At 40.1% G+C, this 12,090-nt stretch overlaps 1 protein-coding gene across 1 annotated transcript in view; it reads right to left on the reverse strand.

Moving 5' to 3' along the window:
- Positions 1 to 12,090, reverse strand: part of LOC311225398 (uncharacterized protein) — a gene marked incomplete at its 3' end in the record, with an annotated part of 134,380 nt that overhangs the window by 13,409 nt on the left and 108,881 nt on the right. The window contains exons 22-23 of the mRNA XM_084310661.1: positions 4,517 to 4,665; positions 3,070 to 3,200 (exon numbers count right to left, since the gene is read on the reverse strand). Of these exons, the coding sequence (XP_084166787.1) occupies positions 3,070 to 3,200; positions 4,517 to 4,665 (280 nt within the window). The remainder of the gene's footprint in view (positions 1 to 3,069; positions 3,201 to 4,516; positions 4,666 to 12,090) is intronic.

The following is a 12,090-nucleotide window of genomic DNA, read 5'->3' on the forward strand; positions in this document are numbered from 1 at the left end:
TATCTGGTCATTTTTAGCATGGTGTTATTCACCGTAAAAGAAAAAATAAAAAAAATAAAGATTTGTATTGATATTCTCCTTTGGTTCATTACAATTTAAGTACTCAAGCCTAGTAACAGTCACAATGGGTCTCATTCCCCAAAATTTTCCAAAGAGTTCTCTTGGAAGACTTATCTTGGAACCGACTGAGACAGAATCAATGACAAGTTCACTCTGAGTCCCCAACGTGCTGGTAATATGTGGCTCAAACGCTCGCACCTGTGATATGATCTAATATCTGCTTGGGGAATGGCATTATGTCTTAAACTCGAACACGCATCCCCGTTCAGGTCATTTGCATACAAGACAACGCCTCCAGAGCTCCTTATAAGGCAAAGTAATGACGCAGCTGTGTGGAAATGGATGCGGAAGTGCCTTGCGAGTCTTGCGCGACCCATCGAAATGAGATTAGATTAATGTATTGTCATCATATATAGTACAGCTCGTGGACGTGGTACACCTGCCGCAGCACGCGTGCGCACACACACACTGTATACTGTAGCCTACGGCGTAATGAATGAACGCAGTATAGGCTTATTATTCCATTAATGCCTACGGTGTAATGAATGAAGGCAGTATAGGCTTATTATTCCATTAATGCCTACGGCGTAATGAATGAACGCAGTATAGGCTTATTATTCCATTAATGACTTGTTGCATTAGGATTTAGTAGATACTATATGCTCTGCCCTACGTACAGTATAGGTACAGTCTGTACTTATACTGTACATAGGGCAGAGGCAGAGCATATATATAGTATCTACTAAATCCTAATGAAACAAGTAACTAGAATATATTAAGCCTATACTGTTCATTAGACACGTAGGCCATACTGGCGCACACAAGACTTGTTATGGAATATTAATGCAGTCTATTTCCATGCAATTAGCTTTAGTTCTTATTTATTTATTTATCCACTGTCATTTCAGTGTTGGTGTATAGGCTATATAGTGTATTTTAATATAAGTTTAATTGATTAATGATATATTCGAAGGAATGCAGGTTTATAGCTATATCAAAACATAAGGTCTGTCCCATTGTCCCGCTCAAGCCCATGTCCATCCCACTGCCATTGTGTCCTTGGGCAAGACACTTAACCTACTTGCCTCGTATGAATGTGTATGCATGTGAATGAATGTTGGTGGTGGTCGGAGGGGCCTTAGGCGATGATTATTCGCCACGCTTCCATGAGTCTGCCTCAGGGCAGTTCTGGCTGCAATTGTAGCTTACCACCACCGGTATGACTGTGTATGAACGAATAATGGACTCTGTAAGCGCTCTGGGGTCACTGGGGTGTCATGAAGAGCGCTATATAAATCCAATCCATTATTATTATATTATTATTGTATACCAATCAATGGGATATATTGCATGTTGACCTGCATTCTTTCAAATGTATATAATCATTAAAACAGATGTGTAACAAATAAGAAATACAAATTCCACAGAAGGCATTAAATAATTATTATTTTCAATCATTTCACAATAATTGCATAATTGTGTTTGAATATAAAGTAATTATACATTTGTCCAAAATAGCTGGTTCAGATATGGTTAATCCAGCTGCCCTGTGATCAGATAAATCCATATTATTTATTTTTCCGACATCAAATTAATTGTCATATTTGTCATATTTATTTTAATTATGATTAAGTAATTAATTCCAATGAGGCCTGTAGCGTTAACATGAAGGAATCACTATGAGAACACAGTCTGTCAAGTTAATACAATTTTCAATTAGTCAATCAATCATAAGTGTGCTCCTCAGCACTCTTAAATCTGCTCTCAGCCACGCTCAAATCTGATCTCAGGAAAATTTGGGGAATCGCGCTACCAGCCCTAATATGTCTTAAATGGGCAGACATCTGCCTAAGAGGACATTTTTGGTCGTAAATCCGTTCGGGAATGAGACCCAATATGTCTGACACTGGGAATACATTCCCTGAGATCCATAGATGTCCCTAGATACCAATAACATGCAAATTGACCTTGTAGAAGTGGAGAAATCTTCCATTTACTTAGGTATGTATTTAAAAAAAAAAACTTTGTTTATTGAAGTTTTTCATTGCAATATGAAATGAGCAGTAGGTCAAACTGTACACATATATGCCAGACGTATTGCACATATCTACATATAAGTAGTCAAAATATAGGTCTGTTGAATGTAAACAATATACATATTGCACATAGCTACGTATAAGTAGTCAAAATATAGGTCTGTTGAATATAGACTACAGCGAATACACCACAAAATAAATATATAGATATTGTTTTGGACATACAGTCAATTGAACAGATATGTACACTCAGGACAAGGACTGTACAGCAGAAAGAGAGGAATGGAACCTTTTTTTGTTTTAAGTGAGAAGGTAAACATCGGGTTACACCTGAACATGTAGACAGGTCAACCAACCAACCTCAATGTATTTTTAGGCAGATCTTCTGAAAATAGGGCTAGGGCTCAAGAGGTTAAATAAATCATTAAAAAAAAGAAAGAAAATATGACTATACTAGACTGAGTAGAGACGAGCCACTGGCTTGTGACGTGGAGGTACTTTGTGGGGGAATTAATATTAATGGTAAGCAACAAGAATGTGTGGTAGAGAGTGCTGGTGTATTAGTCACAGAAGCGGACAAATAGCTGGGTATATTTTAGAGGTATAAAAATGCAGTCCAACAACAATTTAACTTTGATATTTAGACCATGGTTCTGGATTAATTTTGAAAATGTTCTAAAAGTGCAGTAGGCCTTCAAAAGTGAGGGGACTTATTCTGTCAGCAGTGACTGAATGTATGACATTGATTTGATTATTATGAATTCCCAGCATTACATAAAATAAATTATGTTTTAACAGATGGGCGGCTTTTATTCTGTTATCTCACAACAATAGTGATGACCTAGATGTAGTGGGCGGTACACCGGTACTTGAATTCATAATGTCCCAAAGATCATGCTCATTGTGGATTAGCCACTTAATAAAGAAGACAATAGTTGTTCACCAGTGTTTGAAAAGTTGGCGCCACACTCACCATTCTCAGCCATGCCGCTGTTGACCTGGGCTCCCAACACCTTCTCGATCAGAGCAGCAACAGGGGGGATATGGTCCCAAAGAGGTGTCCCATGGAAGGCTGACAGTAGGGCCTCTAACATCTTCCCAAACCTGCCAGAAAAGATTAGATCAGTGGCCCCATTTATCACACTTCAAATGATGTAGGATCACTGCTCTAGTCACATGATCATATTATACACCCTCGCTATGACTTGTGAGTCGATCTGATCTCAAATCAACATTCCTACATTAAGATGCTTGATAAATACATGCCCAGGGATGTATTGGAAGGCAAACGCAGCTACATTTGAAAGGATCACACCAACATGGGAAATTAATGTCAATGTACCTACTGTCTTCTCCAGAGTCAGACAAGTAGATAGATACCAATTTCCTCTCTGTGCGTTCAATGGAAAGCTATCAGGCTGCAAGCTAGCCTAGTTTAGCACAAATGCATGGAAGTGGATACGGACCAATAGCCAGTGGTGTGTTGGTGATTTCTGGTTGCACTGTGTTTTAATGACGTCACATGCATAAATGTTCCCTCGCGTGCGCACAGAATAAAGACGATGCCTAATTGCCTCTAGGAATGGAATGTAACACATTAACAAGTTTTGTGTGAATGTATCTGAGGGCGTATTTGAACACACCTGATGACCTGAGCTATTGTTATGCAAAGTAGCCAGGTGGGTACTTGGCGAGTTGGCGCATGAGTTGAGTGCAGAACATTCTTGTGTGCACGCACGTGCACATCCGTGCATGTGTGTGCGCTACTGTGCGTGCTCCTGCGTGCTCCAGCTCACAGACCTGGTTGAACGCCGTGCAACCCCGTCCCATGACCAACGCACCACTGCCAATAGCCTAGCTTAAAACTCCGGGAGAGGTGTTTTTGGCCAACAGCAAGGCTAGCTGGTCTGTAAATTGGTATCTATTACAGACCAGTATCTATCTTCTTGGTATCTATCTTCTCTGGAGAAGATGGTAAGCACATTTCCCACAATGCTGGTGTGTTCCTCTAAGTTTCCTCGCCTTTGAATGTGTGAGAAAAGAGTTTAACCATATTTCAAAGCTAATATAAACTCAGTGAGTAGAATCAACTTCATTTCAGGTAGGCTATGTGACATTTAGTACTGCTCCAAGAAAACAAAACAAATGTGAGCTGGAGCTAATATTTCATCCATATTATAGGCTATAAGTATGGAACTGGCAGATAAACAATTAAAACACTCTTCATCCACAGGGGCCTGCTTAACCCTTTCACTGCCACACAACAGCAGGTTAATCCTTTCACTGCGACAATACACCGAAGGTTAACCCTTTCACTGCCACACAGCAGCAAGTTAACCCTTTCACTGCAACACACTACAGAAGGTTAACCCTTTCCTATCACACTACCGACGGTCCTCTATGTGACCCTCTGAGCTCACCTGTGCCAGGTGTGTTGGCTGGCTTGTGCGGTCACCATCTGCTCCAGTACAGGGCCCAGGCCAGTGAAGACCTCCATAGAGGGAATGTTTACCGCAAAGCCAGGGTCTCCTGTGATGAGCTGCAAGAGAGCGTTCAGGATGTTTCCCATCTGAAAGAAAGACAAATAAAAGTGTGTGTGGGTGTGTGTACACTGTAAAAAATTAAAGTTTTTTTCACAGGAAATTCACTGTATTATTTTACAGATTACTTTTGTTTTTCTACTTTAAGTGTAAATTCCATAAAAATACAGTAAATTACCTTTTATCAAAATATTAACCATTAAATAAAGGTTGTAATCTGTAAATGTATTTGATTTTACTGTAATTTGACAGTAAGTATTTGGCAACCATTGATGCCAGACATTTACCATTTTCTTGCAGCTTTTTTTCTTACAGTGTACGTTCATGTACATACTTTCTGCAATGACGGGTCTGTTGAAAGAGGCTCATCCTCTACTTTACTGAGGTTTATATAGAATCAGGAATAAAGTCTTCACTTTCCATGAGACATTTTATTGATCCGGTGAAATGAATAAAGTCACACGTGTTTTGTTTCTGCTTCCGTTTATGGTCATATTATTATTATTATAAAAATATTTGTATGTTAATAGTGTAGGGCTGACCTCGATTAGTCGAATAGTCGACTAATCGATCGAAAGGAGCCGTAGTCGACTGGCAACCTCTTTATAACAATTATATTATTATTATTAAAATTTTTTTATTCTTTCCTAAAGCAAAGAGGCCTAGAAGTGTGGCTAACGCTAATGGCGCGCATACCAGTGAGGCTAACTGCCTAAGAAAACGGGCACATAGGCACTGAAAGAGGATTTCACCCGTCTAATAAACACACTGGGTCTCATTCCCGAAAATTTTTCAAAGATATATTCTGGAAGACTTATCTTGGAACCACTGAGACATAATCAATGACAAGTTCACTCTGAGTCCTGAACGTGCTGGTAATATGTCTTAAGTGGCTGAAAAGGTCGCACAAATTATATGATCTGATATCTGCTTGGAGAATGGCATTCTGTCTTAAACTCGAAAGCACGTTCCCGTTCAGATCATTTGCATACAAAACAACGCCTCCAGAGCTCCTTATAAGGCTCCTTTCTACGTCAAATGTACTCTCTTTTCTGGACTCTTTTTGTATCACAAACAGTACTGTATTTGCAAATCTGGTATGTCATAAATGTATAGATATAGCAGTACTGTCTATCTGTGTTGTGTGTGTCATATATGTTATGATGAATTGAAAATGGGGGACCCTGATGTAAACAAGACGAAATTCTTTCTCTGGTCTGCATCCCCTTATGTAATTGAGCTGTACTGTACTGTACCCATTCTGCAATCTGTTAGTAAGTTTTCAATCAATCAATCAAACAAATGTCTGTCCCATTGTATACCAATCAATGGGATACATTGCATGTTGACCTGCATTCTTTCAAATGTATATAATTAATCATTAAAACAGATGTGTAACAAATAAGAAATACAAATTCCACAGAAGGCATTAAATAATTATTATTTTCAATCATTTCACAATAATTGCATAATTGTGTTTGAATATCTGAGTAATTAAAGTAATTATACATTTGTCCAAAATAGCTGGTTCAGATATGGTTAAGCAGCTGCCCTGTGATCAGATGAATCCATATTATTTATTTTTCCGACATCAAATGCGTAATTTCTTATCGTACAAATATTGTCATATTTATTTTAATTATGATTAAGTAATTAATTCCAAGGAGGCCTGTAGCGTTGACGTGAAGGAATCACTATGAGAACACAGTCTGTCAAGTTATAATGACATTTTTAATTAGTCAATCAATCATGAGATTTCAACAATCAAATCTGATCTGTGAAATTTGGGGACTCCCACTCCCAGCCCTAATATGTCTTAAATGAGCCGAAATCTGGCTAAGACGAAATTTTTTGTTGTAACTTCGTTCAGGAATGAGACCCACTGACTAGACAAATATCAAGATGTATCCATCAGTGGACCAATTGCATGTTTTCGCAGAGGACAAGAAGACTTCAGTTGACTCCTTCAGACATTAAGCACAAATGGAATGATCAAAAAAGAAAATATATATATACCGTAATTTTCGGACTATAAGCCGCGCCTTTTTTTCCCATTTTTCGACCCTGCGGCTTATATAACGGTGCGGCTTATATGTGACTCGACGTGACCAAACCCGAAAATGTAAAAATCGAAATATTGCTTTTTTGACTGCATTGAAATGTTATTTATCTGTTCCCTTATTTGCTAAACTTAATACAACTTGTAAATGAGTTAATTCTTGTTATTTGTCCGACAGTATTGTGTCCCAATGCTAATTACATATGGTAATTAAACATTAAAACACCTGCGGCTTATAGTCCAGCGCGGCTTATATGTGTACACATCATTAAATTTAGCTGCTGCGGTTTGAAAATAACTAAAACATGTCCCCTTTAGCTCCTCTTGGAGGCATAAAGTTGATTATGCAGATTGTTTGTGCAGAACCTTTCACATTCTCACCCTGGAGACGGAGAGCTTCTTTGTACTTCCCTGAAATCTGAGTTGCATGTGATGATGTCCCTAATAGGTCAAACCTATCATTGTCCAATATGTGGTAACTTGACACATTTAGCTTCAGCTACACAGAAAGCTGAGTAGGTATTGACATGCCTTCAAAGAATATAAGCTATCTTGTTGTTTGCATATTCATAGATTGTTGCATTCTCAATGAGGCTAAAGGTGTAGAGATGCTGCTAAAGCCAAGTTCAGACATCATTATAGCCCTGATCTTCCACTCTTCGTTCTTTGGAGATCGCTGACAAAAAGCCCCAGATCAGAGGCAAATCTGTGTTCCCTCGGCGTGTGCACATCTGTGCTCGAGTGCAATGTGTGAAGACGCGAGCCGGGAAGCTCACTGATGCATCGCAGATGCCCGACATCAAGCAGGCTAAACCCTATCGGGGACAGGCAATGAGCTACAGCCAATGAGAGCACAAGAAAAGAGAGAGAGAGACCATGGCACGAGTTACTTTGACTAGTAAGTAGACCATGAACAGAATGAAGAAACTCTTGTCTCGTCTGAATGAGAACAAGAAAATAATTTGTTAGCCTATTGCAATGTCCGTTGACCCTGTAGTGTTATTAGAGTGTCTCTATTAGTCATTCATTCACTCGTGATTTTAGAGACATTTTAAAAAGGGGATGGGTGGAGATCTGGGAAATAACCTACTATACAGTCTATGAAAAGGAGAGTGGCGTTGTTGTCTACAAATCATTCCACAAACTTCAATGCTATATTTATCACCTGAACTGGATAAGAGTTTCATATTCTGAATATGCACGTTGAGAATATGAAGGAGAATAATGAGTGGAGAGAGTGAGAATGATATCTGACACAGTGGGTGTAGTGTGGGGAAAATAAGGCCCGGACAAGGAAAGAAAGACAGCTCATTCTCTCAGAGTAAAAGATAAACCGCTAAAACCTTGCATTCTTGACAAAAAACATAGTTTGGAGACCAGACAGACTCGTCGTCAGGGACTTCAACATCCCCGAATATGAGACAGAAAGTTGTGTCGTGTGAACAGTACAGTGCTCTGATGAATTTGTAAAAGTCATGTAAATGTTCTGGTGAAGAGAAGAAGGTGGAAGAGAACCTGGAGAAGTGGAGGCATGCACTGGAGAGAAGAGGGATGAAAGTGAGCAGAGGCAAGACTGAGTACATGTGTGTGAATGGGAAGGAAGACAGAGGGGTGGTGATGATGCAAGGAGTAGAGGTACCAAAAGTGGACGAGTTTAAATACTTGGGGTCAACTGTCCAAAGTAATGGGGACTGTGGTAGGGAGGTGAAGAAGAGAGTGCAGGCCGGGTGGTGCGGATGGGGAAGGATGACAAGGGTTATCTGCGATAGAAGGGTACCAGCAAGAGTTAAGGGAAAGGTCTACAGCAGGGTAGTGAGACCAGCTATGCTGTATGGTCTAGAAACGGTGGCACTGAACAACAAGCAGGTGGCGGAGCTGGGGGTGGCAGAGATGAAGATGCTAAGGTTCTCTCTGGGAGTAACAAGGTTGGGAAAAAAAATGCCTACATCAGAGGAACGGCCCATGTTGAGCAGTTCGGGCAGAAAGTGAGAGAGGCAAGACTGAGATGGTTTGGACATGTGCGGAGGAGTGAGGTGGGGTACATCGGGAGGAGGATGCTGGAGATGGAGCTGTCTGGAAAGAGGAGGAGGGGAAGGCCCAATAGGAGGTTTATGGACACTGTGAAGGAGGACATGCGGGCAGCAGGCATGACGGAGGACGACGCAGAGGACAGGAACAGATGGAAACGGATGATCCGCTGTGGCAACCCCTGAGGGGAGAAGCCAAAAGAAGAAGAAGATGTAAATGTTCTGGTGAATTATATGTAAGGTATGTACTGCTGTGAAGCCACAGGGTATGCAGTCTAGGTAAGATGGTGATGGCATGTTGTCTGACTGCTAGAGATAACGAGTGCTAAATTCCTTCCAATCCTGGCAAGAGAAGCATTGTCGTCTAGAGGCTGTAACCCAAGTGTCAGCCTAAACCTGTATTCTGTCTTCTACAGTATGTACAGCTATGTACTGGTGCATGCTTGAAGCGTTTCACCTTCCCTGATAAACCTAAAATTCCACCAACATGTATCTTGCCCCACAAGAGGAGACAAAAGGTGTCTCCTCTTGTGGGGCAAATGTGTCTGAGGAAGACATGCAGCATTCTCAAGGGCACCTATCACCCCAATCATGAACTGTTTTCCCTCCTCCCCTTCGCGAGGCGCTAAATCAAATAAAATCAAATAAAATGTATTTGTAAGGCCCGACAACACACGTTAATGTCCCCATGGGCCGGACACGTCTTCTTTAAACAAGTAAAGAAGAAACATCACAATAAGTTAAGAACAAAACAAAAACACCATAAAGTCCAAAAATGTATAATAAATGCAAAATAAATGCAACACTCCCAGACATACCCCACACGAAGGTAAGGAAAAACTCACTAAGACCTAGCAATAGGAAAAAATGCACCACAGGCAGTGTGGAGGAGAGAAACCTTAGAAGGGCCATTCAAGGGGGGATCTCCCTTCTTAGATGTGTTGCAATAAAACAGGAAACTCTGCTCCAAGTCAAGCAGACTCAGGAAGAGGTTCTTTCCCTCAGCCATCATCTCCCTGAACTCTGTACCATGATGACAGCCCCCGTCATAATAATAATAATAATAATAATAATAATAATAATAATAATAATAATAATAATAATAATAATAATAATAATAATAATAATAATAATAATAATAATAATAATAATAATAATAATAATAATAATCATAACTACCTACCTCATACTAGTCTACCCATATAACTCTATATATATTTACTGCATTTTTTTTATATATATATCCATATCTGTATGCATATAATCCTTCTATATATCTACTTATACACCTGCATATAAGCCATATAACTTGATGCTGTATATAAAATGTATATATTTATTCTTACCGTATATATATCTATCCACATCTGTCTGTACATACCTGCATATAATCCTTTTTACATATCTGTAGATACTATATCTATATATATCCCTTACCTACTCTTACTAGTTACACTGCTGGTCAGTATGACTTACTACCATAGTGATACACGTATATGTGCTTCATACCTGTTCAACTGTACATACAGTATCAACACTACAACTCTGTAGATAATAATAATAATAATAATTTATTTAATTTATAAAGCGCTTCTCAATAACCCGAAGTCGCTGATACATCTGATTAGCACTATTACTCAGTAGTGCTAACTTATGTAATCACCTGTACATTATATACTACAATTGCTACTGTCTAATCAGATTAAATCTAATTTCATGTCTTTGGGTTGGTGTTCTCCCAATACGGTATTGTGTGCAAATATATACCACCCCTCCTCCCACAGTTTTCGCACCGCACATGCGGATAGTACCTCAAACTGACCGGCTTCATCAGGAAAACCACTCTCAAAGAGCACCTACGGGAGGCTGCAATTCGAAACTGGCCCCGGTAAATGCCCCCCCCCCCCCCCCCCCCCCACCCACCCAACCCCCTTCAATGTACAGTTTCTTCCCCCTCAAATGTATATATTCTCTTTTAGAAACTCTGTAAATAAACAGTACTGTATGTTTGTATATCTTGTATGTCATAAATGTCTGGATGTAACAGTACTGTATATTTGTATGTCGTGTATGTCATAAATGTCTGGATGTAACAGTACTGTATATTTGTATGTCATAAATGTTACGATGAATTGAAAACGGGGGACCTGTAGGTGTCAACCGCCAACTCTACTAATGCACTGATTATTTCTCAGATCTCCGCCCATCCCATTTTTTAAATGTCCCTAAAATCATGAATCACACAACTAATAGAGACACTTGAATAACACGACAGGGTCATCGAACATTGCAACAAGCGGAACAGTTTCATCATTTTCAGAGTTTCTTCATTCTGTTTGTGGTCACTCACTAGTTCAAAGCCAAGGTAACTCAACCACAGCAGAATGGTCTCTCTCTCTCTCTCTCTCTCTCTCTCTCTCTCTCTCTCTCTCTCTCTCTCTCTCTCTCTCTCTCTCTCTCTCTCTCTCTCTCTCTCTCTCTCTCTCTCTCTCTCCTGTCTTGTCTTGTCTTGTCCTCTCATTGGCTGTAGCTCATTGCTTGTCCCCGACAGGGTCCGGATACTGTTTATGTGCACGTGCCAAGCGAAGGCAGAGTTGCGTCTGATCTGGGATTTTTTCTCATGATTTTTCTTGTGATCTCCAAAAAGCTGTCGGCGAGCACAAATCAGGGCTATAATGGTGTAGTCTGAACTTGGCATTAGTACCACTGTCAGGCCAACATTTCTATTCTTCCCATAGATTTCTCTAAATATAAAAATTTGGCACGTGGCTGACCTGTACAGGGCCGAATGACACCACACTTTGCACACCTCTTCCTCAGCACAATGCATAAGCATGTGTCAACTTTGGTGCAAATCTGAATTTTTTTTATAAGGAATGTATAAACGTTTCATACTCCTTGCGGTTTTACGGGCTGTCAGTGGGCCTGTCACTACTGGGTCAGTAGCACTGATGATGGGAGCTAACGTTACGCTAGTGCCCCTCATGTAAACCTATTGGTAAAGATTGCTGAGACAATGAGGTAGCTAGTTAGCTATTTTAATAAACATGACATATATGTTGTGATGCATAACTTGCACACTCACATGTTTTTGCTTCTAAATCTTTTACAAGTAACGGCTGTTTGAACATATCTCAGCCTAGCGTGGTTGCCCATGGTCAGATTTCTTTACCTCAACTCCTCCCACAGTTTTGGCACAACATACGCAGGTAATACCTCAAATCGAGCAGTCCCATCCACACCAACACCACCACCCCTTACCAACACCAGCCCTCCTTGCTCCACTACCATCACCAACACCACCACCCCTTACCAACACCAGCCCTACTGCTCCACTACCATCACCAACACCACCACCCCTTACCAAC

Source organism: Notolepis coatsorum (genome assembly GCF_963971535.1).
Source record: "Notolepis coatsorum genome assembly, chromosome: 3".
In the NCBI taxonomy this organism is placed as follows: domain Eukaryota; kingdom Metazoa; phylum Chordata; class Actinopteri; order Aulopiformes; family Paralepididae; genus Notolepis; species Notolepis coatsorum.